At 49.2% G+C, this 27,023-nt stretch overlaps 1 protein-coding gene and 6 non-coding genes across 8 annotated transcripts; 2 read left to right on the forward strand and 5 right to left on the reverse strand.

Annotated features, from left to right (window-relative positions):
• Positions 1–2,424: 2,424 nt before the first annotated feature.
• On the reverse strand, positions 2,425–2,497 carry TRNAT-UGU. Its single transcript has one exon. It is a non-coding gene; the product is annotated as a tRNA-Thr (tRNA).
• A 3,346-nt stretch (positions 2,498–5,843) lies between these two features.
• Positions 5,844–13,224, reverse strand: TRIM7 (tripartite motif containing 7). Of its 2 annotated transcripts, XM_035029355.1 has the most exons (8): positions 12,409–13,224; positions 11,367–11,462; positions 10,062–10,292; positions 9,287–9,309; positions 8,876–8,991; positions 8,320–8,355; positions 6,477–7,014; positions 5,844–5,995 (listed from the first exon to the last, which is right to left on the reverse strand). In XM_035029355.1, the coding sequence occupies exons 1-7, from the start codon at positions 13,162–13,164 to the stop codon at positions 6,503–6,505; spliced, it is 1,770 nt and encodes a 589-aa protein (XP_034885246.1). In that variant the 5' UTR covers positions 13,165–13,224; the 3' UTR covers positions 5,844–5,995; positions 6,477–6,502. The 2 variants fall into 2 exon arrangements, with proteins under 2 accessions (XP_034885246.1, XP_034885247.1); XM_035029356.1 differs by lacking the exons at positions 5,844–5,995; positions 6,477–7,014; positions 8,320–8,355 and having other exon boundaries at positions 8,949–9,149.
• A 2,247-nt stretch (positions 13,225–15,471) lies between these two features.
• Positions 15,472–15,543, forward strand: TRNAA-UGC. Its single transcript has one exon. It is a non-coding gene; the product is annotated as a tRNA-Ala (tRNA).
• Positions 15,544–16,005: 462 nt separating this feature from the next.
• Positions 16,006–16,078, forward strand: TRNAK-CUU. The gene has a single exon. It is a non-coding gene; the product is annotated as a tRNA-Lys (tRNA).
• Positions 16,079–22,414: 6,336 nt separating this feature from the next.
• TRNAG-ACC lies at positions 22,415–22,487 on the reverse strand. The gene has a single exon. It is a non-coding gene; the product is annotated as a tRNA-Gly (tRNA).
• A 3,404-nt stretch (positions 22,488–25,891) lies between these two features.
• On the reverse strand, positions 25,892–25,964 carry TRNAK-CUU. Its single transcript has one exon. It is a non-coding gene; the product is annotated as a tRNA-Lys (tRNA).
• A 424-nt stretch (positions 25,965–26,388) lies between these two features.
• TRNAV-CAC lies at positions 26,389–26,461 on the reverse strand. The gene has a single exon. It is a non-coding gene; the product is annotated as a tRNA-Val (tRNA).
• Between the last annotated feature and the right edge of the window lie 562 nt (positions 26,462–27,023).

The raw sequence follows: 27,023 nt of genomic DNA on the forward strand, positions 1-27,023 counted from the left end.
TAGCGCGCCTCGGACAGCAAGCAGGGCCACCCTTCCGCTTTGGCCTGGGAGCCTCTGCCCAAGGGAGCCCAAATAAGGCCCAAGTCTGGAGGCCCGGGGTCTGGGCGCAGAGTCCGGGAGGAGCCGGAGGGCTCCTTGAAAGAAAAGAGAGCGGGGTTTGGTGGGGTCGCGGGACCGACTGTGTCTTGAGCCGCGAAATGAAACCGGAGTGGTGCCTTCGGGTGCGGCGCCTGGTAAAAGGACTAGGGTTTTTCTTTTTTCTTTCTTTTTTAAAGATTTTTATTTATTTATTTGAGAGAGAGAGACACAGCGAGAGAGGGAACACAAGCAGGGGGAGTGGGAGAGAGAGAGAAGCAGGCCTCCTGTCGAGAAGGGAGCCCGACGTGGGGCTTGATTCCAGGACCCTGGGATCGTGACCTGAGCTGAAGGCAGACGCTTAACGACTGAGCCACCCAGGTGCCCCTTTATTTTTTTTTTAATGAAAATATGAAAAGCAACACATAACTGCAACGCTATTTGCAAAAGCTTCAGAAAATGTAGGGAAGTGTAAGGCAGAAACGAGATGACTGGCTGCGGTGGCTGGGGGCACAGCTCGGGAGGCTCGCACCAGAGCGCGCGCACACTCGCCGCCCAGGCTAGGTGCCCCCGCCCTCCGCCCTCGAAGCGTTCTCCTGGGATTGCCCGGGAGCAACCACCACTCCCGCCGAACCAGGGTCCTGGGCTGTGCGGGCGCTCTCCTCCCTCCTCTTGGACCTGCTTTCCCCCAAAGGGCTTTAATTGCACTGGGATATTCAGTAGTAAAAACCAAAAACCAAACAAAAAACAGTGATTCTGATTCCCTGCTGTAAAATTCACGAAAATCCACTAAGACCTGGCCCAAAAATTCCCAGAAAAACTCCCTACACAGATGACTGTTACAAAACCAGAGGGGGAGACGAATGGTGGCTAACCCACTTCAAGGAAAAAAAGTGCTAATTTTTCCACTGCCACTCCACAATCTTGCTCAGCCCTCTGCCTTGACCGCTCCATTCGCCGCTCCTCTCGGCCTTTTCCTTGGAAAACAAGATGCTAACCGGCCTCTCCTCAACCGGCATTGTCCTCGCCTCCTTTCGCACGCACAAAGTGTTGGATGGACTCTGTCCTAGGCCACCGTGTATCCTCGCGCTCCTGGTTACTACCGCCTCCCTGTTGTAAGCATTTGCTTCTCTTCTCTATGGAATTATATAAGAAAAGTGAGAACAGACGTCCACAGTTGGTAACACCTGCCCCTAAAGCTTATAACTGCCACATTTGCTTCCTTTTTTTAACCATTTCGTTTTTCTTTTAAACAATAAAAGCACACAATTAATATATGCTAACCTTCTGGCTTTGATTTATTTATTTATGCTGTTCAAGGAAGTCAAGTATACAAAATGAAATTAAATCCCCAGAGAACAATGGGGGCCCTGCCTGATAGGCAGAGGCAGGCTCGCGGGGGGGTTTGGGGCACCCTCCCGCCACGGCCTTTGCCAGCACGACCCGACCCGACCAGGAGGCCTTGGCTCAGGCAGAGGCGCGACCCGGCCCCGCCGCGCCATCCCAGCCCGCTGGAGCCCTCTCTCCAGTCAAAGGGGACCTTCAAAAAGGTCCCCGCGTTGACTCCTGGCAGCGCTCTAGCGCCGTTTGGGTTTCGAAAACAACCCGGGCTCGGTGCACCAAACTGGAGAAAACCACTCGCGGAACCCTGGGGAGACGCCGGAGAAGAGATGAATGGAGTAGTTGGGGAGAGTGTTGAATGGGGGCCACAGGCCTTCGCACCCGCCCGCTCACATCCAAAGAGCCAAGACCGCATTAAGACCCGAACGGACACGCCCCGGATAGGCCAGGAGCGCACCTACACCTTCCGGCACCTACGCGTCCCGGACTCCCAGGATTCATCGACCCCTATGTGCCTTGCCCTACTGGACGACCACCTCACCATAGAACCTAGATTGTGGGGACCAACGGCGAGCTAAGCGAGGGCTTAAACCTAGTCCCCCTCCCGACTAAAACAGATTCCCAGGATGCGTTGTGGGGAGGTGGGCGTAGACAGGTGGTCCCCACTAAACGAAGACGACAGAAGAGATGAGGACTCGGCCCTGGCCTGAGTGGGGTGAGAGGAGGGGAACGTTAAGATCTGCCACAGACTTGCCCAGAGCACGCTAAGGATCCGAGGGACCGCTCCGGAGAAGTTGCGCGGAGCCAGCGGAGCCTGTGATCGCAAGGCCACGGACGCAGGGGGTCTGGCTCTTCGAGAAATAAGGCCACTTGTAGTTGGCGGGCATCTAAGGAGCCAAGAACAGTCAGTTCCACCTAGGGCCTGGCCTTCAGAAGGGCGGAAATTCGTGTTGGCTCACGCATCTTCCGTTTTTCCACCTTTCAGGAAGGGGTGAAAAAAACGAAAGCAGGCCCCAGCGAGATTTGAACTCGCGACCCCTGGTTTACAAGACCAGTGCTCTAACCCCTGAGCTATGGAGCCAACCACAACTTTGCTTTCTGCGCAAGAGCAGTTGACACCGCCACCGTCCGCCGCGCAGCCGCAAAGAACCACAGGGAGGAGCTAAGCAATGAGAGGCGGGCCGGAGCCTTTCGGCCGAAGAAGACATAATCTCGCCACTGCTGTCTCACCAGCGACGTCAGTAAGTGTCAATGCCGGCAGGCCAGGCCGCAAATCCTGAGAGAAAGCCCCGCAGAGAGACGGCAGACGGTGCGCTCCCCCGGGCTGTGAGGGATAGAGTGAGGGCATGACGCTACGCGGGCAGGGGCGGGGCCTCCGGTGGGCGGAGCTTAGGAGGGCCCGGGGTCTTCCGGGGGCTTAGGGGTCAGGGGCAAAGACCCGTTCGTTGGCTAGAGAGGTCCAAGGCTTTTTGTGTCTGAGAATGAGGATCCGAGGTCAGGGCTGCGAGGGAAGAGTTAGGGGAAGGGTGTCAATAGACCTGTCCTGAAGGAATCCAGGTACAGGCTGGTAAGGTGGACTGTCATTGGCAGTAAGAGATCTGGGGGGAGGGGCGGAGAAATCAGAAGGTCGAGGCATGAGGAGGTGCTGGGCGGAGAAGGACTGGGTCAGGGCTGGGGGTCCCTAGCCCTTGCCGCACCTTTAGGCAAGTTAGGAAAAGGCAAACCTTGGGGCTCGCCTTAACTCTTGTGAAACTGGTTCCCTAAGAGCCCTAAAAGCCCAGGGGATAAGGGGCATGGAGAGGGTGAGAGCCCAGGTGAGGGACAGGAGCCCTACCCTGCAACGATGAGAAAGTGGCGGGCTGTCCAAGATATGGAAGCTGCCCAGTGCCCATCATTGACGAATGGATAAAGAAGTGGTATATATACACAATGGAATGCTATTCAGCCATAAAAAATAATGAACTCTTGCCATTTGCAAGGACCAGATGGAGCTAGAGAGTATAATGCTAAAGAACATAAGTGAGAAAGATAAATACCATATGATTTCACTCATGTGGAATTTAAGAAACAAAACAAATGAGCAAAGGGGAAAAAATGAAAGAGAGAGAGAGACAAATCAAGAAATAGACTTTGAACTATAGAGAACAAACTGATGGTTATCAGAGGCGAGGGGGTGGGAAGAGGAGTTAAATAGGGGATGGGGATTAAGGAGTACACTTGTCATGATGAGCACAGGGTGATGTACAGAAGTGTTGAATTACTATATTGTACACCTGAAACTAATAAAACACTGTATGCTAACTAACTGGAATTAAAGACTTAAGATAAAACTTAAAAAAAGAAAGTGGTGGCTATAAGTGGTGGACCTTGACCTGGTGGCCCAACCTGCCCCATGGTCCCTGCAAGGCCAGGTGACTTGGGCCGGTGGGTACCCTCCAGTCTGCATGGTGAGGGGCCATGTGAGGGTCTGTTGTCAGGGAAATGGCTCATGCAACTCAAGGATCTGGGACTCATGGGTGGGATCAGAAGGAACCAAGTTAAGCCAGTCATTGCTTTCAGAGACCCAGACATCTCACAGATCTTAGGATGCCCAAAGTATGGGAGAGAAAAATGCACACAGTCACACATACTTCCACACCAGCATTGTGACATCCGAAGTCACTGCACTGTCCTAGTGACCAAAAGAGAACATCTCTTACCCTCAGTGTGTGATTGTTACTATAACTGTTGTGATATTTCTTCAGATACATAGACGTCTATGTAGTTAATCTGCAAACACACATACTCTGGTAGACACACAATCACATTCACAAACATAAGAGCTGAAAATATACACACAGACAGCCACCCTTGCAGTCCCCAGACCTGGCCCTACGGGCACCTCCACCAGACACCCCCCTTCTGTGACCTGTAATATGTGTTGCAGTCCTTCAGCACACTTGTTACGTGACTTTAACTGTGATACTCAGTCCAAAACCCATACAAGCCCAGATACCATTAGGGCTTGATGATAACATTAGCCAATTTAATTAGCAAGTGAATATTAAAAAATGGGTTTTCCTTGTGGAAATTAGTGGTATTCAAATAACATGCATTGGCTACAATGTTCTAAAGCTACTCTCCATGTGTGAACACCACATAGGATTCACCCTCTGGAATGATACAATGATACTGTAGGCTGGACTCTTTTTTTTTTTTTTAAGATTTATTTATTTATTGGAGAGAGAGAGAGAGAGAGAGCATGAGCTGGTGGGGGGGAGTTGTGCAGATGGAGAGAGAGAGAGAGAATCTTAAGCAGGCTCCATGCCCAGCACAGAGCCCCACACGGGGCTCGATCTTACCACTGGAGATCGTGACCTGAGCTGAAATCAAGAGCCAGATGCTTAACTGACTAAGCCACCCCTGTAGGCTGGACTTTTATATGATCCTATCCCCAGCCCATAAGCCACTGGATTCTGATTACCTGGTGCTGTGTCCATTGGGTCTGCCTCTAGAACAGTATCATGCCTGCCCTGTAAGACCCTTGTATGCCAAGTGTGCTTGAAGCATCTCAGGGATAGAGCACAGAAACTCTATGACACTTGCAGACCAGACTAGTCAATTGTCACTGCCCTACATGCCAACATACCTGTCTAAACCTGTGCAGGACAGAAGAGGTCTGAGACTGGCTTTCATCTAGCCAGATAGCCAGGTAGTGGGGGAGGAAACCTATGGCCCTGACCTAAATATGGGGTAGCTAATATTTAACAACAAATGAAAAATAAGGTATTACCAAATTGACCGAGGTCTATTTGCAATACCCAAGCCCTATGCACATGCTGATAAATGCCCTCTCCAAAACCCACACACACCCCTGCCCCCCTCAATCTGAGATATAAACACATGTGCACACATTCCTCACACACTTAAACACAACTGCTCATCCAGTCTAGCAGAAACCTTTGCTCTTGCGCTCAGTCTGGGGGAGGCAAGAATGAGCTAAGCCACCCTAGAAATGAACTCAGTCTATTTCCATCTCCTCATCCCCTTTCCCTGGGGAGCACTAAGCATGGAACAGCCCAACACCCCCTCCCAGAAACCCACCCAAACAGAAGCTGGGGAACAATTAGCCAAGGGATAACATCCCACCAGGGCACAGGCTGAGCAGATCTTGGCACCAGGCTGCTGTTGGTGTACACTCGGCAAGTTCCAGAAAGGGTATGTCAGAAGCATCCCATGTGCCGTCCCATGCTGATGTTAGTTGCATCCATAAAATGATAAGTGCTGTTTTGTGTTTCAAAATTCCATAACCTTTGGTCTCCTTACTTAAGGGAGACTATGCTTTGGCATTTGGAAGGGGTTGAGGCATCTGTGAGCACACATGGCTGTCACTGTGGCTGAGAAAGTACGTATCACTCTGTATCATCAGGTTGAGGGGTACTGGAAAGTAGCCATGTCCTGGGCTTTCTGCTCATGTACAGGTCAAGAATCTCCTTCCAGTTCTGGCCCAGGCTGTTCTCTGAGCTGGGAGTACAGCACTCCTTCCTGAGTACAGACCTCAGGCCAGCTGTATCCAGGTGTCTGGAGGCAGAGCTGACAGCTGACAAGAAGGGAAAGCAGAAGTGATCATGAACCTGGCTGTCTGGGCCTGAACCTGTCCCATACACTGAGGACAGCACTGGGCTTGGTGTTGCTCCACAGAACCAGAGGCCCTGCTAAGCCCAGGCAGGTGGCCCCAGTGATGGGAAGTACCTCTGTGCGTAGTTTGGCCGGCGTCCTCACCCACCTGCACTTCCTCACAGCTCAGGCCAGATCCACCTGCCCACAACAGGCAGAGGACTGGCCCCAGGGGTCCAAGGCATCTCCCCCTGCTCATGTGACCGCGGAACCCTTTTCCGCAATCGCCTGTTCTGCGGGCTCTAATGTTGTGGCCTGCAAGAGCCCCTCTAAGGCCGCCCAGGCCGAGTCTGGGGGTGGGGTGGGGGGCAGGCCCAAAGTAATCAGGAGGCTCCGACAGAGAGCACCATTGCTTCCCGTGGGCAGCCCCCGGACAAGGAGGAATGCCCCCTTGACTGACTCACCCTCTCTGGGAGGCCGCCGAGGCCTCTCAAGGCCAGATTCGCAAGTAGGTGCCGGTGGAGCAGACGGAGAAAAGCGGGAACACGCGCTCGTGGAAATTGACGCGGAAGGTGTAGAGGTGGCGCATGTCCTCCGCGGCGTAGAAGGACACGGCGCCCACCTCCAGATCCAGGGCCACCCGCACGCGGGACAGGTGGCCACAGCTGAGGGGCGTCCGTTCGGGGCTAGTCACCGCCCAGTACTTGCCGCTGTTGAGCTGCAGCGCCCAGACGCCCTCCTCGGGGGTGAAGGGCGTGAGGCCCTTGCGGCGCACGCTCTCGCGCGCCACGCCCAAGGCCCAGCCGTCCTTGGGGCCCACTTCCACCTCCCAGTGGTGCCGCCCCGAGGAGAAGCCGCTGGACGCCAGGACCCGCGTGTTGGTATCAAAGCGGCGTGGGTGGCAGGGCAAGTCCTGGGCCCGCTGTCCGAGGCGCACGCTCTTCAGATCCAGGGAGAGGATGAGGCGGGGGTTGGCGGTGTCCGGGTCCAGGGTCAGCTCCACTGAAGGCAGACACAGGGAGAGACGTCCCATGCAAGCCCCTTGCTCACCTCTCACTGGTTACTTCTCCATCACCATTCCCCCACCAAGTATGTGGGAAAGTCAGATGGAATGTAAGAACCTAATTTGGATCAGATCCACAAATCCAATTTAAAAGACATGGGGGAATTTTGAACACTAGATATGAGAAGGAACCGTTACTTTTTCTAATTGTGACTATGGTTTTGTGGTTATGTGGTTTTTGTTTTTTTTTTTTTTTTTTTGAGTCTGTCTTTAGAGATAACATACTAATATTTATGGAAAGGACTTATTTGTGATTTGCTTCCAGTGGGAAGATGGGGGTAAGGGTGTTCAAGAAAAGTATTAGCCGAAGGTGTGTGATGAGGACATAATATGCATTATGATCGTCTCTCTACTTTTGTGTATGTTTACAATTTTCATAATAAAAACTTAAAATTTGCACACTAAGTACTATCTGCCAGGACTGTTGTACGCCCCGGGAATCCCACAGTTCAGTATCCCTGTCCTCCTGCAGCTTCCTTTCTGGGGGGAAGGGAGGGAGAAACAATAAAAGATAAACACGGATGGTAAGAGGAATCAGGAGAGAAGGCTGTAATTTCAACCAGAGTGGCCAGGGAAGGCCATATACCTGACTGGAGGACACATATACCAGGCTGAGGCCCAGCCAATGAAGTGCAAATGCCGTGAGGTGCATGTGTGCTTGGTGCATCGCAAGAGCGGCAAGGAGGGCTTGTTGTGTCTGCACAGAGTAAGCCAGGGGGAGAGTGTGCAGTGAGGCCAGATCCCTAAGCCTGGAGGACCACAGTGAGGACTATGTGGAGTGAGAGAGGCTGTCCCAGGGTTCTGAGCAGAGGAAGGGCATGATCTGACTCAGCTGGTATAAATTCTTCCAAGGTAAATTCTGACTTAGCTTGTTCAGTCATCAGCATCAGGAATATGTGCCCTCCCCTCCCCTGCCCTCCTGTGGGGTTGGATCCCATTCACCCCCGAGCTCTGCAGTAATAAGAACCACCTCCCTTCCTCTCTTCAGTCTCCTCCTGCTTTCCCTGACCCCTGCACATAACCCCTGTCCACAGGAGAGGTCTCTGCCTGTCTGGGAGTGGGGAGAGGGGAGAGAGCCTGTCCAGGTGAGTGACCCACAATTTATAGGCCTACAGGTCCCACTGCAGCCTGAGGGAGCCAGAATTGGGAGGCAAGGATGAGGAAGCAGACAGCGAAGGCAGAGGTAGGCAGGATTCTTTACATGGCCAAATGATGGGAACTCACTATCACAAAAACCATCATACCTTTCTCCTCTTTCTCCAGCTCTCCCCGAAGATCCTCTGAGAAGGTGAAACAAAGCAGTGTATGTGTAAATGACTCAGAAGATTGTCTATCTGACAATGACAGTGATACCAAAAGATACCACCTCCTCTGACATTTATAGCCCCACTGGCTCACTCCCCAGATACCCCAGAGGCTGAGAGTTGATGTACAGACTCTGGGTCAAGCATGGGGGGTGGGGAAGGGGCAGTATCCTAGTTCTACTTCTTCAGCTTCCGCCTCTTTTGCCTGAGCTGGTCTGAGCTGAGCTCTTTTTCCTCATCCCTCTTTTTGCTAATACCCCTCTACCCTGACTGTCCCTGGGGAAATCTTTGTGCTGGGGACGTGGTGGTGGAGGGGGGAACTGTTGCTGAATGGATATGCTACTATCATCTCCCTGCACCATTCTGGCCTTGACACACCCTAGCTCCTACTTTCTCACATAGCTTTTGGAAAGGCACACCCTTGGGACCCCAAACTACCAGAAACACACGATGCCCACCAGCACTGCATGGCCCAGCCCCAAGCACAGGCCCCTACCTTTGAACTTCTTGAGCAGCCCCTTTAAGACAAAGGTCTTGAGGGAAACATTCCAGACTTTATTCTTCATCTCAGAAGAGACTGTGGTTGGCTTGGGGCCAGGTACATTGCTGCATCTGCAGGACAAAGACCCTGAGGAAGGCCCACAAACACTGTCCTATTCCCAGTGGGCTGAGGCAATTAGGATGGCAAGGTCCTCTTGGTGGGGAGAGGTGAAGAAAGGAGAGGCTGATCTTGCACCAGAGTATCCACAGCCAGGCAGGTGGACATTTACCTTAGAAGGTACAGAGGTAAGGCAGTGTGGGAATTGGGAGATGAGAGGTCAGGGGTAAGGGAATGAAGAGAGAGAGCTCAGTGGAAAAGGAGAAGAGCCAGCTTGGAGAGGCTTAAGGAACTCTTAGGTCCACTCACCTGCTTAGTGTGTTTTTGAATTCCTGGAAAGCAAGATGAAAGAAAACCAACTCAGCATTAGGTAACCTCCAGTCACCTTTGACAAAATAAAACTGGCAATACGGTGTACCACGCCCTACCACCTGCATGGGCCCAGATGGCAATGGCTTTCTGCTGTGCCTGATTACTGGGTGTCTCATCACCTCCCTTCCCACAGCTTTGCAAATGTTCCCTTCATTACAGAATCACCACTGGAGCCATGTGCTGGGATCCAGAGCTGCATCTGCTCTCGACACCACCCCAGATAAGTCACAGCCCTTAGGCAATGACGGGTCACTCAGACTAGCCTCTTTTAAATGACTATACTTGACCCATTTGTGACTTGTGAAGTTTATTTGTGGATTGTGACTATTTCCAAAGGAAATAGAGTAGAAAATGTCAAAATGCATCACATGTACTAAAGATAAGTATTATTTTCCGAGACTTTTGTCACAAGGCTTAGATATGCCTTGTATATAGCTCTTTGGAACTCCTTTCTGTCTGCTAGATTGGATACTGCCCAATTCATGAATCCTTGAGTAAAGCCAATAAGATCTTTATTGTGGCTTGAGGTCAAGAAAGTTTTACCACATCTTTTTATGCCTTTAACCCCAGGAGAATCCGTGCAGTTTTCTCCAGTCGCCTACTGCTCAAGTATGTGATTCTAACTAAACTCACAGAATCTGACTCTGTTCTCACTTGCCATTTGTAATGCCTTAGGATAAATGATTCATACCTCTGGCCAATCCAGACTCACCTGGAGAAAGTCAAGGTCAGGCTTTCGAGTTGTCTCCTGGATCTGGCTGCTGAGCTTGGAGAGCTGGGTGATCTCACCCCCAAGCTGAGCTATGTTCTCATTCTGCTTCTGTGTCACCTCCCGGGAGAGCTCCTCCAGACGGCCCAAGAGCCGGCCCTCCTGCTCCACCAGGAAGGCCCGCAGTGCCTGGAACTCTGCACCCACCTTCTCTCGCTCAGCTGCCATCTGCTTCTGTCTCAGGAGAGGAGAAGTTGGAGAGGCAATGGGACATCAAGATGTAGCATTTGGGTAGTAGCCTCTGAGCCATCCCATGGGACAGAATTCCATCCACCTCACTGTTCAGGGGTCAGAGGCTCACCTACACATAATCGCCACGTACATCCTTTAGTTTAAACATTCCAACTCTGAGCACACAGCAGCTTCAACACATGCTGAAGAGTCCCCTGTCACAAATGTGCTCTCCCACCAACCTAGGGCAACTTCAGACTTGCCCCAGAACCACCCCGGGCTATAGCTGCCTCATTTGAAAAGTAGGAAGAATAAATTAGTGCCTCCCAGAGACACTGTAAGGATTAAACTGAGGTCACATCCTCCCCACCCCCAAACACATTTATTTCGAGTTAAAAACAAGACAACAGGCCCAAAATGGAGTCACCCATGCTAAGTCTCACCTCAGGAAACAGAGACTTAATTACCCTTTCAGTTTTCCCAGAAATAGAATTTTACACCAATCAGGAATCACCTGAGCAGTACTAGTTAAGTAACTGCCTGATAAACCCCTACACTCCCCAAGAGGCGAAGTAACTTTGCAATAACCAATCTGCTTTTTGGCCTAGTATAAATTCCTGGTTCCTGCTCCCTTCTGCTTATAAAATCTTTGCCTTGTATAGCTTTTCAGAATTTTTTGTTTGTTTGTTGTTGTTTATTTGTCAGAGAGAGAGAGCATGCACAAGCAGGGGGAGCGGCAGGCAGAGAAGCAGGCTGCCCAACATGGGCTCAATCCCAGGACCCTGGGATCATGACCTGAGCTGAAGGCAGATGCTTAGCCGACTGAGCCACCCAGGTGTCCCTTCAGAGTTCTTTTCTATCTGCTAGATAGGATGCTGCCCAATTCATGAATCCCTGAATAAAGCCAGTAATATCTGCAAATTTTACTCAGCTAAATGTTCTCCTTTAACTTTTGTCATCCCTCCAATTTTCACTCTTCACTTTACTTCTTTTTAAAGAATGCACACACAGGGCCAGGATGGTGGGTGGTCCTCTGTTGTCACTCAAAGAGGGCCACCTGGAGGGTGCCCAGCTCACCAGGAGCTCCTTGCTCTCCTTCTCTTCGGTGGAACGAAAGACCTCATAGTCCTCCAGATCCTTCTTCAAGACCTTCAGCCTGGACTCCAGGAGCTCCTGCAGGAGGGTGAGAAGGAAGACATTATGGGAAGAGGACTCTGGAAACCCCAACTTGTGACTTCCTGGAGCCATCCAGGACAAAGAGAAGACCCTCTTCATTGAAGAGAAGGAGGCAGGGTTGAAGCCATATCTGGACATGGAGATGGCCACAACCTGCACAGGCACACATAGCGGAATAGGGCAACTGACCCGTGACTCCTAAGGCCCCAAGGTCTCATTTCCCCAAGACCATCTGTACACAATCCAAGCTGAAATGCAGGCCATGTAGGAGCCCAACCTACCTAGTCTTCCCCTCTGCTTTCCTCCTCACCATCAGAAAGCCGTCTGGGTGAGAGGGCTGGAGTGGAATGAGGAGTAAAGAAAGACTGGGGCCTGTGTGCCTGAAGCCTCTGTGGACACCCCAGAAAGGAGGCAGGGAAGAGACTGCCCCAGATCCATATCTTTGACACAGCCCAAGACAGCTTCTGGTGCTCTGCTCAACCCAGGAGTCACCCACTGCCTTATCCCAACCTCTTGGGAAGGTCGTCCCACTGGGCCCCAGGACGCAAGGAGGTAGCAGAGCGCCACACCCAGGGAAAGGGCTGAGAGTGCGGGCAGAGGAAGTGTGGGTGTGACGGAGACACTGCTAGAAGCCAGGGACAGACAGAAAGAAAATCGCGAAGTCCGTGGAGATATCGCGAAGGCGGTCCAGTAGGGAGCCCAGAGGGCAACTCGAGGTGGGTGGGAGTGTGTTATTAGTGGTGTGGCAGTGACACAGCGAGAGTCGCACTCCGTCCCAGAGCCAGTGCTGGGTAGCATGGCAAAGGAAAAAAGAGGCAGGGTCTCACCTGGGCCTCCTGCCTGCTTGCCAGCCGCCTGCACTGCGTGCGCGGGAAAACAGAACCCGAGCTGGGTCCTGGGGATCTGCCCTGGGGCGGGGGGGGGGGGGGCGCGGGGAGCTCACCTTAGCTTCCTGCACAGCCTCGTCAAGCGGCAACACTGCGTGCGCGCGGTGTTCCCGGGCGCGGTCGCACACCACGCAAATGGCGCGTCCGTCGTCTTGGCAGTAGAGCTTGAGCGGTTCGCCATGCTGGACGCACGCAGCCAGCGCTGCCTCCGCGGGCTGGCGCTCCCCTGGCGCGGCCGCAGGTAGGCCGAAGCGCCGCAGCAGCGTGGCCACCGAGGCCAGCTGCCGGTTGGGCCGCAACTGGCCGGGACGCACGGGCTCTCGGCACTGTGGGCAGGGCAGCGGGCCGGGCAGCGCGCGGGATGCCGCGGGGGCTTCCACGCCGGGGCGCTCCCAGCAGCGCGCGATACAGGAGCGGCAGAAACTGTGACCGCACTCGACGGACACTGGCTCGCGGAAGAGCTCCAGGCATATAGAGCATGTGGTCTCGCCCTGCAGCTCTGCGGCCAGTGCCAGCGCCTCGGCCCCGGCGCCGGGGTCAGTCCGCGGCCCCACTGCCGCCATGCGCTCCCTCAGCGCACTTAAGTCCGGCGGTGCTGGGGAAGTCGAGGGGCTCGACAGTACGCGGCTCGGAGCGGTGAGGCCCGATCCGGCCTCCGAGCACCCACGGGGAGAGAAAGGGCGGGGCTGAAGCCGGGCTGGCGGAGACTCGAGCTGAGAGCTTGCCGGGCCGGGAAACGAGACGGGAGTGAGCGCGTTGTGGGCGGGCCAGACCTCACTTCTCGATCGGATCCAAGTGCGGGCCAGCGCCATGCGCCCCCGGCTCTGGGCCGCTCAAACACTGGTTTGGTCTGTGGCCTCCTTGGTCCCCTGGCGCCCCCTCTCCGTCACGCCGCCCCCCCTCCCCACCTCGCCCAGCCCCTCCGCAAGCTTCTCTAGGCCACCCCCACCCTGACCCAGTCAGCCGTGGGAAACGGGCGCACACACTCAGCTGGGTGCCACTCCCGATTGCCGCCCAAGCCCGACCTAGCACGGCCGGGCCAAGGGCCTAGCGCCCGGGGCCACAGTGTCAGGTTCCCGGAGTGCAGGTTGGTCCTGGCCCGGTGCTGAGCTAAATTTAGTGTCTGCAACATGGCTCTTGCCCCCACCCCCAAGCGTGGCTTGTGTCCACTTCGGTGGCTACTTTTCCCACCGTTGTTCTGCCCCTTGTTTATTCTTTCTTTAATTTTTGGCTTTGAACAAATAATACATTTACAATAAATTTTCCCACTTTAATCTTCACCAAAATAACCCAACCCTCTACTGTCCCCCCAGAACTTACAGGAATATTTGCTTCCACCGCCATTCCTCATTCCCAAAGGGCACTCAAGGCAGGCTTTAGACACCACCCTCCTCAGAAACCACTCTTATCAAGGTCACCTGTGACCTCAGCAATTCTAACCCAAAGGCAAAGGCTCCTTCTCAGGCTTCACCTCACCTGCCCTTTCCTCTGATGCTTCCTCCTTGCTGGTACTCTTTCCCAGCACGTTCCAGGATGCTGTAGTCCCTGGCTCTCCTACCTTTTTCTTGGCCTCCCTTGTGGTTTCCTCCTCCTCTTCCTGCACTTGCTCAGTTCTTGGACCCACCCTGTCTATACTCACTCCTGATCTCTTCCACTTTCTTGGCTTGAAAGACCCTCTTCTTGCTGGTGCCACAGTACACATTCCCACCCCATTTCCCCGGCTATGCCTGGCTCCCACATCCAACTCCCAGTAGCATGTTCTAAGGGATCTCACACACTCACCATATCCACAGCTGTACTTCTAATCTGCCCCTCCAGCTGTTCCTTCCAGAGCCTTCCCCACCCCACCCCATTTAACAGCAACCCCATCCCTCCAGGTGCTCAGGCCAAACTGGGGAGTCCTCTGTGACTCCCAAGAGGAAAGCATTGCACACACTCCACCCTCGGTCCTCTGTGTGTCTTCACTCTCTCACACCCTCCACTGCACCACCTCCAGTGATCTCAGGATCACAACAGTTCTCTCCCATTCTGTCACACTGCCCTACCCTGGCTTCTCCACCCAAGTGTGAGAACAGTCCTGTTGACATGTTGAGTCAGATCAATTTTAAGTTCTCCTCTGCTCAAACCCTCCATTGGCTCCCGCTGCTCAAAGTGAAAGTTGAAGTCTTTACAATCCTCCAAAGGCCCTACCTATCCTTTGACCTCATCCCCTGGACCCAGCCTCTCTACCCGTATCTCCTATCCCTCTTCCCTGTTGACTCCTGTCTTGCCACAGGGACCTCCTTATTCCTGCAACATGCCAGCAAGAGCCTATTTCAGGGTCTTTGAACTGGCTTTTACCTTTACTTGGACCTCTCTTTTCCCATACTTGCATGGCTTACTTCCCACCTCCTTCAAGTCTTGTTCCAAATGTCACCCTCTCAGTGAAGCCTGCCCTGACAACACTGTTTAAAATCACCTCTTACCACATTCTGTCCTTCAAGCTGGCTCTATTTTCTCTAACACTTTACCTCCTCTGGAATTTGAGCTGTTAGAGGAGATGACTGTGTCAGTTTTGTTCGTGTTGGGACCCCCAGATTTCTAGAGCAGTTCTTGTTGCACAGGAAGTGATGGGTAAACTTTTCTTGGATTGAATTGATTTAAACGTGGTTCGAAATTCAGATATGCAGAGTGGTTCACAGCGAAAAAGGTGCCTATCGTCTACGCTCTAGTCTCCTCCTCATCCCAAGCGATCAACTTAGCAATTCTGAATTATTTTATACAAATATTATATAGTTTGCTACACTCCCCTTCTTCTTGTTTAACAAAGGTAGCAGCCTGAGCACAGTTTTCCTTACTTTCCTTTTTCGGCTCACTGTTCATTTGGGGGCATCGTGCCTGATGATTTCTCCTACGTTTTCCACTGCTGCCTTCAGGGGTTTATTCCGGCCCTGTTCTCCCCGCCAGTGTCCCTCAGTGGAGATCCGCTCGCCTGGAGTCAGTAGAGGATTCAACCACAGCTCTGGCGCTGCCCGACCGGCTTTGCAAACATCTGGCTTGTCTCTATCAGGCTGTTTGCACGCCCCCTCCCTATACTAATAAGCAGCCAAGGGAACGTTCAGAGAACGCTTGCGTAAGGTGGGGATGTAGCTCAGTGGTAGAGCGCATGCTTTGCATGTATGAGGCCCCGGGTTCGATCCCCGGCATCTCCAAGGCGGCCTTGTGTCTTCCTTTTTTTTTTTTTTTAAAATCCTTACTAAATTTTCAAACGCTGAATGTTTGCAGAGCCCTGGGGGAAAATCCCGTATTTTGGAGTTTGCCCAGATCAGAAGGGGCGGTGGCGGGACCCACCCACTCCAATGCCCAGACCCTACCTCTAAACTCCTGATTAAAATATCACAAGGTGAGCATGCCAGTGGCATTAGGATGCTCATATTTTCCCTCCTTTGCGCCCTGCACTTTCCGGGAATGGAAAAAGGTTAGGTAGCTGGCAAAGCAGAGCAAGCAGAAAACAGACTTAGGCGGGAGGGGCGGTCAGGCACTATCTGCGGAGTTTGAGTTTCTGGGTCTGCCAGGCGGCTGGTTGTCGCAAAGAAACCTATTTCTGAGTTTGGAGCCGCATATAGACTGAATCCTACCTTGAAGTAAGAAATGCTGAGACGCCATTGCTAAGCGCCCGGCTAGCTCAGTCGGTAGAGCATGAGACTCTTAATCTCAGGGTCGTGGGTTCGAGCCCCACGTTGGGCGTGGGGTCTGCTTTTGTTCTTCATCCTCAATTAAGGACAATTGGTTCGTTCCTTGACTCCCTCTGGGACAAATAAAGAAATTCTACTCTGCAAATTTCTTGTGTGCGGTATTCAAGTGGGCTTTTTTTTGTGGCTATACCTTTGTTCGTTGATTAATTTATGATTTACTGCTAACGAAATGAATTTTATATAAATATATGTAAATTATTAGTTTAAAAAAATTGTTAAAATATGCATAATAAAACTTACCGTTTCAATAATTTTTACATGTAGAGTTCTGTAGCTTTTCACACATTCATACAGTTGTGCAACCATCACCACCATCCATTTCCACAACTTTTTCATCTTCCCCAACTGCAAATCCACCCAGGAAATACTAACTCCCCATTCTGTCCTTCCTCCAGCCCCTGGCAACCACCATTCTACTATCTCTATGACTACTCTCCATTATATATATATAGACACGCTACATTTTTTTTAACCCTTCATCTGTCTATAAACACTTGGTTGGGTTCGTTCTACCTTTTTGGCTTTTGTGAATAATGCGGCTATTAGCATGGGTGTGCAAATATCTTTTCGAGTTCCTGTTTTCACCTCTGTTGAGGCTATACCTAGAAGTGGAATTGCAGAACATATGGTATTTCTTTTTTTTCTTATTTTTTTTCTAATTTTAATTCCAGTGTAACGTATGGTATTTCTATGTTTAATTTTTTGAAGAATCACCATAGCATTTTCCACAGAGTTCCACAAAATAAGTTTTTAAAACATCTTTTGAGTAGGTTGTACACTGTACTGTTCAAAAATTGAATCATACATAAAAATATTCAGTGAAAAGCATGTGTCATCTTCCCTCCTTAGGTAACAACTTTTGTACCTGTGTATATATTCTTGCACAGTTATATATCTTTTGATGCAAATATATTTCTATTTTCTTCTATTTTATATGAAAAGATAATTACAATTCTTATATTTGGAGATCTTTCCATCTCAAGATGTAGGAAATTTTCTAAGTCTTTTTTTTTTTTTTTGCAGCTGCATAATATTCACCTGTAGATGAATCATAGTTTATTTAACAGATCACCTACTGATGGACATTTATATTGTTTCCAATCTCTTGTTATTATAATCAATTCTGCAGTTAATAAGTATGTAGTGTTGTTATTTTGCACTCATATCTGTGGGGTAAATTTCTAGAAGTTGAGATTGCTGTTTCAAGATTTATATGTGATTGTAACTTTATGGAAATAGACAAATCACTCACTGTAGTTGGAGTGAGGAGTAGAGGACTGTAGATCTTACAGGCTGATTGATATTCCTTCCTACCAGCCATGAACCAGATTGCCTTTTTCTCCACCGCTTTGGTGGCAATGGGCTGCTTTAACAAATCTAACATGACTCCACCCCCCCTTAAAATTCCCTAACTGCCTGTCCTACAAGATAAGATGATATCCATTGCAGGGCCTACAGGGCACTGCCTGACAGGAAGAGGGACCTTCCTTCTGCCCCTCACAGGAACATACTCAGGGAAAAGTTTCTGAAGATCACAGTGTCACTCTTATTTATGGCTTCTAATCCAATTCTATAGGACAACATTATTTTTTCTTTTTCAGGCTTGTCTCTGTGAAGGCTATCATGTTTTCTTCATTTGCAAAGCCATGCTATCATTGGAAAGGCCTACTCAGTTATTTCTTGTTTTTTGTTTTTGTTTTTTTAGTTTTTATTTATTTGACAGAGAGAGAGCACAAGCAGGGGGAGCAGCAGCAGGAGAGGGAGAAGCAAGCTCCCTGCCGAGCAAGGAGCCCAATGTGGGATTCGATTCCTGAGATCATGACCTGAGCCAAAGGCAGACACTTAACCGACTGAGCCACCCAGGTGTCCCCTCAGTTATTTCTTTTTTTTTTTTAAGATTTTATTTATTTATTTGAGACAGAGAGAATGAGAGAGAGAGAGAGCACATGAGAGGGGGGAGGGTCAGAGGGAGAAGCAGGCTCCCTGCCGAGCAGGGAGCCCAATGCGGGACTCGATCCAGGGACTCCAGGATCATGACCTGAGCCGAAGGCAGTCGCTTAACCAACTGAGCCACCCAGGCGCCCCCCTCAGTTATTTCTTATTCTGTGGATTTTTTCCCTTTGACAGAAAGAATCCAATCAAATATAAGAAGTTAAATTTGTATGTGATTTTCTACTTGGTCTTGATGTCATATGGGGCATATTTAAATTATTATATCATGCATGTGGCTTGTGGTTTATGATAATTATATATAATTTACATATAAATTATCAACCATCCACTTGAATATTTTTATTTAAAACCTCATTTGAAACAGAAAATTATCTCCAGGTTTAAGATATTAATGGCTATTTTCTAACTAGTCTAAAAATACTCCAATATCAGCTCTTTCTTTAATGGTCAGTGGTTTCCCTTTACTAGAGTTGGCAAAGTCATTCTCCTAGGGTCTGTGTAGCATCAGGAGAAATGGTTCAACCATCATCAAATGCTACCCTGTTATTTCATTGCTGTTTATATTATATCACATTTGTTTAAGGGCACAAAGTCCCCTAAATAAAAGGCCAGTCTCAGTCACATGCTGATGTCCTGGGGAATATAAATTTGGGGCAAATAGGAAGACAAAATGTCAACCAGAGCAACCTAATTCTGGAGAACTGCATGCTAAAGGAAGAGTGGCCAAATAGATGACCCAGAATGACCTGCTCTTCCATTCTGTGTCAGGACCAACTGGATTAAAATCACTGGATATTTTGGGAAACTCTCTCTGTTGTCATTTGAGATGTTTAATGTCTAAGGACTAAGGAAGGTTTTTTAACATGGAAAAGAATACAAACTTGTTGTGTAATTAATATACAATTTATCTAGTTGTAAATATTAAAGCCTAGTTTTTCTCGTGGTTTGAAATTCAACTTACAAATATTGTTGTTTTTCTTATCAAACTAGCAATTTCTGGAACAGGAACAATCACTAGTTCCTTTAACTAGTTCCTTCACTAGTTCCTCCATGAATTATGGTTATCGAAAGGCGTCATTCTGAACATCTGAGCCACTGGTGATATTTTCTCTTAGACATTCCAGATGACAATTATGGACTTAGCTCTCTGAACCCTCACTGAGTGTGGAGGAGAGGGGGGCACTGATTAGGTCACAGCTGGAGTGCAGAGCCTGTACCTGAAACTCGGTTGCTGCTGTGGTCTCCCTGCTTTAACCACCAACTCATAGCAGTTAGAAACACCAGGTGTATTGTTTGTTTGCAATCTTCTGAATGAGCCTATGTGTTCATTCAGCTGTCCTTAAAAACGCCACCTTGAGGTCCTACTGTAGTTCTCATTAGCCTGGGAGTCCTCTAAGACTATAGATCCAGTGTCCTCCATACATTTTTCTATCCACAAAAACAGCAACTGGTGTAGATGGAGTCATCAGAATGCAGAGCCAAGGAGATATGGCTGTGGCTCCTTATCCTCCAAGTTCCGGATCTTCCTTTCCTCCTTGAACCCACCAAGCACACTCCTACTTCAAAGCCTTTAAACCCTCTGCTCCCTCTCCCAAAGGCCTCTTCCCTGGATCTTTGAAAGACTGGCTTCTTTTTATTTTCCTAAGCTCATTGTCACCTCTTCTGATACATCTTTCTTAGCCCTTCTCTGCTTGCCACTCAATCAGATCTCCCTCATTAATTTTCTCACAGTCCTTATCACCCTCTGAGATAGAGCCAGTGGGGTGGGAAGTGATGGGATTAGAGATAAAATTGGGATTGTGGAAGAGAGAAAATTGAAGCTGGAGGATGGGTACTTGGCATTTCCTAATACCATTATCTCTACTTCAAATTTCCTAATAAAAAGGTTTTTTTAAATAAAGCAAAAAGGAATGAGTGAGAGATTAAAAAGTTAGGTAGATAATTTTGTACAGTAACAATGTTGAGGCTTACTTGAAAAAAATGTAAAGATCTAGCAAGAGCTACAATTAAATAGAACCCTCAGTCTTAACTCATGTCCTTAAAACTATTTTCCTAGGGTATTCGGAAGAGGGGGAGCCAGAGACCTTGGGTTCCATGCACTGTCCTGGCACTTAGATTTGGCTTTTTCTTTTACTCTTCACTGTAAAAAAAAAAAAAAAAAAATGAAGCTCTCTGTACATTCTTCTGCGTCCTAAGGCAGGAAAAATTACAGATGGGTCCAAAGCACAAGTTGCTGCCAGGAAACAAGGATGCTTTCAAATTGTTGGGGCGATGCTGAAGATAAAGGAGCCAATGTGAAGGGGCTCCCACTGACAAGCAGCTACAATTTAAGCATCAGTAAGAGAATAATAGTTAGCATTAATTGAAATAAGATGAATCTAGGAAAGCTTTAAACCCAGAATGACAAGTTAGCATTAAGTGTAACCCAAAAGAAAACCGGACAACTTCCTGTGGAGCTTGTTGCCCAACCCAGCTGGTTTTTTGGTGTTCACTGTGCTGCTTTGGATTTGTTTACTGTGTCCACAAGGAGCAGGGATGAAAACTCTTCGGTTAGCTGAGGCACAAACCAAAATCCTTCTGGCAAGAGTAACTGAGTGATGGAGTTGACCTCCCAGAGTTCTGGGGCCACCAAGGAAGTTAGTTTGGAGGAAGTAAGGGAGACACTCTGGCAGTACAGAGCCTGGAGTGAGGGGCATGTACTGACTGACTCATCTCAACTCAGTAAAACATGAAAAACAAATCAAAACAAAACAACAAAACAAAACAAACAAACAAAAAACACAAAAGAAACTGGGTCAGCAGCAGCAGCAGAAGAATTCTCCAGGTGAGGTCCAGAATCCTTCACTCTTCAGTCCTCTGGGTCTCTAAGTTCCATGGTTAGTCCCTAGCCTTCCTGGTTGGGTGTTACATCTGTAAATTCTGGGAAAGTATACAAATAAGTATGAAAGAGCAATGATAAAGAAATGGGCATGAAGTTGATTTTTTTTTTAGTACTTTATGCTGTTTTTGGTTATGCTTTGTCTGCATTTAAGATGTGTGAAACTTTAAAGGCAAAGTGATTTACAACCTTGATGTTTTATTTGGCTTCCCAGTTTGATAGAAGTGCTGGGAAAGAAGTTGCTTGTCAAATGGGTAAGTGTGTTCCGTCAGTTGTGAAAGCATGAGCCCTATTTTCCAGGCGTGAAAGCATGCTGCACTACAGAGGTTCACAGGTGTGCGTCTCTACCGACATCTCTCAAGCCAGGAGCACTGGGCTGGGGGCCCTGGAGCGCCGCTGGGCTGCTTCTCTGAAGACTTCACTGCCTTTTCCCCTTGAACTCTGGAGCCTGCTTCCCAACACACGTGCAGCATCCCACAGGCTCAAGGCCAACGAGCTGCATGTGAGGATCGGTGGAGAGGCTGGCCGAGACACCTCTGGAGAGACTGATGGTCCTTTTGACTGCTCTCCGCCACTGAGGACGCACTGGACAGTGGGAGGAATGCGGGGTAGACACCAGGTGGGTGTCTTAGGGGGCACGCAGGGAGCGAACAGTAGGGCGCCACTTGGAGGAGCAGAGGTGACCCCCTGAGGACAGGTGGATGGGAGGCCCCGAGCTGGGAGTGAAACCAGTTAGGGGAGAAGAATTTAAACTCGCTCGTGGTAGTGTCCGCGGTGTGGAGTTGCCGCCATCGCCGTTGGGTCCACGCATCCAATCACTGACAGTCCCGAGCAGAACCAAAGCTGTTTCCTCGCTGTGCTTGCTTGCATTTCTCTTGGTGCCCCGCTTCTTTCCCTCTTCTCCATCCTTGAGCTCCCATTTCTGTACCGCAAGTTTCCTCACCTTCTGTGACGTGTCTGTGCGTCAGCGGCGTCACCTGTAAACAATATTACGTACCTCCCAGGACTGTTAGGTTTCTTTGAGGCAGACACCTAAACCAGGACCGGACACCCTCAACACAGTGCGTTGTACATGGCGCGGTCATCACCCCCGCTACGATCTTCCCTGTGAATACTTTTCCCTGGCCTGACTTCCACCAAATATTTCCAGCTCATTCCTGCTTGCGCTTTTTAATATTTCATGGGTGGTTGCGTGGCATTCCTGCCTTTTGTTGCCTTTTAACCGGCCAGGATTCTAAGTTCTTTGAAGGAATGCTCTAAAGACATAGACCACCTTCTTACAACAGACCTAGAGACCTGGACTCTATTGGTTAAAGTGAACTGGTCATGAATTAGAAAAGACAAGAGTACGTGTAAAACTGTAAAGAGTATTCATATATATATATGCACATACATTCCAAAGACAGATGACTGAAGTAGACAAATTCAATTAAACTGTTTGAGGTAAAAGAGAAAAAAAAAAAACAACAACAAGGAAACAGCCAACTTTACTTCAATTGTTTCCACCCCGTTTCGAACCGGGGATCTTTCACGTGGTAGGCAAACGTGATAACCACTGCACTACAGAAACAGACAACAAAAGAGCTTTTTTTTTCCAGGATCCTTGTAAGACTTGTAGTCATGGGCATTGCCCGGGTCTCTTCACCCTACCTGCGAGGCAGAGCCCTTGGAAATATTGTATGTGGGCCCCCGGAAATATTGTCTAACTGCCGAGCGCGACCCATTAGTAGGTCGGGAAACCAGTCACATTCAGCAATTAAAAACAAAACAGTAAATGAAAGCAGCAGGCCTCGCAGCAAGGAAGGTAAATGTGGCTTTGGAGGTTTGAGACTAGATAATTCTCTCCATTTTGTCTCTTTTAGCGAGACAGCTGGAGGGTTTAAATTTTCACCCATTTTGTGCTGGATTGACACTAACGATCTAAAGGATTAAGGAAATGATAAATACATTCAAAGAATACAAGATTTGAATATATTTCGTCAAAATGTACATATAAATAAGCCAAAAATTAGTTTTACATATGCTTTCAAAATGATTGTGTTTCTTCTAAATTATGTGGAATTATCTATTAAAAATAAAAAGGAAATTGAAATATCAAATTCTAAGTTATTGTTATTTAAATAAAACTGAAAATTTAAATTTTGAAATGTAATTAAATCTTTAAAATATTTTCTAAAAATAAAACCAATCAATACTAGCATTGAATGTCCAGAATTGGGATGAGGCTTAACACATGGTATATGTAGATCTCTATATATGCAAATGTAAGATTAGTATTGATGATTTAATATTGCCAAATATTTTTTCGGTTGCCTACACTGATTCTGGAAGACCTGCGGAGCCAGGAATTGGAATGGAGGCTGAGTCCTGCTGAGTTGGGATCCTTGAGTGTCTTCATCTTGTAAGCCCCTCTCCACCAGACCACTCGGCGGGAGGTCCTCTTGTCTAAGTCTAGTTCTCTGATCAAGGTCACCAGGTGCCTGCAGGTGGCCCAATCCATAGAGGCCTTGCCACCTTCCTTTACTAGACCGCATATGGAATTTGACTCTACCGATCTGTTCCTTTTTTTTTTTTTTTTGCACATCTTAACTTCTTGACCTCAGTGGAAGCTTCACTGCTAGCTTTACTCCTATTCCGACTCCTCCATCTGTCTACCCAAGGCTATCTCCCTGGAGAGTCAATTGCGATTGACAGCTTGACCCAACCTCTACCCTGCCCGTCTGTGGCTCCAGCAATGACAGTGCTCCCCAAGCTTCAGATCCACATATCTTGGACATGTCCTTTTAGACATCTCCCAACCTGTTCAAGAGTAAACTCATTACTTCTCTCTCAGCCCCCCACCCCGCTCCTCAGTGTTAGAAGGTGGAGGAGAGTCAGTGAAGTACCTTCTGGACTGAGAAGGCACGTTAAGAGGGAAAAAATGAAGGAAGCCACTCCATATCGTACACAGAGTTTTATTCAGGGTAACTTACTGACAGGGAGTATGGTGGGGACAAACCATCCAGGCGGTGCCGGGTCATTCTCCACAGCTATTCTCCACCCAGTCCAACCTTAATCCCTAGGTTTTATGGAATGAGGAGTATGGTGGTGAGGTCATAGGGTAGTTACCTAAAGTGGGGCCTTCTGCGTGCCACTTTAGGGAAGATCAGAACAAGCCTTCCCGCATTCCATGTCACGGCACACATTAACCTCCATAGGCCTGGAACATGTAGTGGGAGGGAGGTCACTGCTCTGGCTTGAAGAGGATGGAGGGCCAAAGGTGGGGTCAGTGTTGCCCCTACTCCTACACTCAGTCTTTAATTTCTGTTACTAAACTATCTAAAGCAGAAATGGGGAGCTCCCTCTCCTGTCCAGGTATAAACTGTGCACCTAGCTCCTTCACCCCCTTCTCCCATCTGGCTGCTGCCTCCCCACTGCTGTGCTAGCTGCTTCCGGTCTAGACCATGGCTGTGTACATCCAATTCCTCTCTATGACTCAGTCTCACTCCCATCACACATTCTGCTCATCGTTCCTGAAGGAATCCTTCTGAAATGTAAATCAGATAGAGTCCCTCTGCCTCCATCGCCAAGGAGGAGAAAGGCAAAAATCCTACTTTCCTTGTGTTTGCTGAATGTCTGAACTGATCAACTCTTGACTCTTTTGTGTTAAGAGCAGCAGATCACTTACCAAAGGGGATTCCAAATTGGGCCTGGCTAGAGGGGCAACTGTGGAAGTGGTGGAGAGGAAAGAGAAGCAGGAATTGTAGCAAAAAGCTCTGGTGGGATGCCCCTAGCTTGTTGGGAGATGGCAACAAGAAGCCTGTCCACTTTGGCTTCCCCTTAATGAAAGCCAGGATCTTTTAGGATGTTTTCCATTTCTAGTGAAGGAGGTTAAAAAAAAAAAAGGCCCTGAAACTACAATTTGCAAACGAATCCATAAGTATTTGTGCAAGCGAAAATGTCAAAGTTGAAACTCCTGGGACACAAGCTTATTTAGACCCTTTAATTCCAAGATAAGACCATATTAGGACCATAGTAACCATAAGTTTCACATGATCGAGGTAGGACTGTACCAGCAAATCCTTCTATTTTACCAACTTTGACCAATTCCTGTCTAGACTGCCCTTATACGGTGTCATGCTAAACTTTCCCTAATTCCCGTCTTGGACACACTTCTCAGACTGAAGGCGATTCAGTCCTTTGCTTAGCAAGTTCAATAAACGAGCTTTACATGACTAATAGACTTCTCTTGCAATCTGGCGTGTATTAAGGGAGACTTCTACATACGGAAAACAGAAAAAGGGCTGAATTTGCAGGACTAAAAAAAGCAGTTCAATTGAAGTTAAGGAAGCATTTCCTGACAAGACCAGTAAACTGAGGATGTTCATGTTAGGGTGTTCCAAAATAAAGGATATTTTTACATTCCTCTCTGTGTGGGGCAACATTTCACAAAAGATGGACTCTTAAAAAGAGGAATATACTGAAGATGAGGGTCTCAGATTACGAAGAATACTCTTTTCTCACCGGAAAAAAAACCCGACCGCGGCGGCCACAGTGCGAGAATGCTTAGCCTCTAAGTCACCCAGAAAAAGTGGTCGCGAATCCGGCGGCCGTTGGGTGCCCCCGGCAGCTTCCGGAAGCGACGCCGCACCCTCCCCTCCCGCGCAGCGCGCCGCGGACACCCGACTGGCAGTCTGGTCAACAGAAGGCGCCCAATACGCGTTGACCGTGGGCAGTCGAACTTCCGCGAGCGGAATGGTGGCCCGAGGAGCAGGCCCTCCGGGGAACTTGTCCGCTGGCATCCACCCCTCCCTCATTGCCTTTCAGCCAAGCGAGGGCCTTTCAGTCTTTTGTTGGGCTACTGACAACCACCAGCCCAGTTTCCGCGCGCCCCGCCAGGAATGCCGAATTCCACCCGCTGTCGGTCTGGAGAGAACCTTGTTGCCTGACTTTGCATCAAAAGTTCTTTTGTTTTCCTCTTTTCAAAAGAACCTGCGCCCAACGTGGGGCTCGAACCCACGACCCTGAGATTAAGAGTCTCATGCTCTACCGACTGAGCTAGCCGGGCACCTACACATAGCTCCTATTCTATCCCAGAAGACTGAAATGCACGTGCAGGGATGAGGGCACACTTTTAAAAGCAATTATACAAATATGGAGCACCTACTGTGTGTCTGACTGTCCTAGTGACTAGGGCTGGAGGATCCAAAGCCTACGCTCCCTCAACCCGGGAGAGGTGGCTCTGCGGGCTCTTGCAGGGAAGAGGAAGAGATTAGCTGAGGAGCGAGACCTGAATTTATACCGGAGCATTTATGGAGGGCGTGTTCTGAGCTCTGTGCTGTTGCTGTCCCGTTTTACTGCCTGTCTCCAAAAAAAAGAGACGGCCATACACGTCCTTCTCTCTTTGTGACCACAGCCGGGGGGCCAGTCTCCTCGGGGTGCAAGAGAGGCGTGGATGAAGTGACCGTAGAAATGAAACGCAGACCAAAAGTTGTTTCCGCCCGGTTTCGAACCGGGGACCTTTCGCGTGTGAGGCGAACGTGATAACCACTACACTACGGAAACCCACACCAGCTAACTTTGACCAACACCACCTTGAAGCTACGAAGGGCGGGGAATGACTGGGTTGAACTAAGCCACAGTTCCAAGCGGCAGACGTTCCCTGCGCTGGCGGCTGAGCAGTGTTCTGGTCTGGTGGCCACACTTCTCTTGGCATGGCCTCGTATGGTTGTTCACCCACGAGGATTACTGGTTTTGGCGTGTTCGGCCACCCTTCTGAGGACGCAGGCGTTCACTGGGAGTTTCCCCACTGGCGGGAAAGCGCCTCCTGAACAGGGTTAGTTCTGCGTACGCAGCCCTGGTATCCCGCAGCCGCCGGCACTCACGGGCAATTCTGCACATGAATTACGTTCCTGTAACTGCCGCTGCAGGTTTTCCCTTCTTTTTTAATTAAAGGAGAAAATTTTCAAAAGCCTCAGGTATTATTTCTATCGCCAAAATAATTTGACAGAGATGCTCTGCGTACCAAAGCGGCATCTATAGTTCTACAGCCTGGATGGGATTCTCTCAAGTAAAATGAATACCACAAACCCAGTTTGAGCCCCTGCCCTTAGACTGGGACTCGTGC

The sequence above is a fragment of the Mirounga leonina genome, unplaced genomic scaffold (assembly GCF_011800145.1).
Source record: "Mirounga leonina isolate KUSES-001 unplaced genomic scaffold, KU_Mleo_1.0 Mir_239, whole genome shotgun sequence".
Classification (NCBI taxonomy): domain Eukaryota; kingdom Metazoa; phylum Chordata; class Mammalia; order Carnivora; family Phocidae; genus Mirounga; species Mirounga leonina.

What these genes read in the sequence shown, in the direction of transcription:
- TRIM7 (XM_035029355.1), bottom strand. Translation starts at nt 13,164, where the DNA reads ATGGCGCTGGCCCGCACTTGGATCCGATCGAGAAGTGAGGTCTGGCCC. An exon ending in AGGCTGTGCAGGAAGCTAAG is followed by an intron (nt 11,463 to 12,408) that starts GTGAGCTCCCCG and finishes ACCCTCCTGCAG; the next exon opens with GAGCTCCTGGAGTCCAGGCT. An exon ending in TTCAAAAACACACTAAGCAG is followed by an intron (nt 8,992 to 9,286) that starts GTGAGTGGACCT and finishes TTTGTCCTGCAG; the next exon opens with ATGCAGCAATGTACCTGGCC.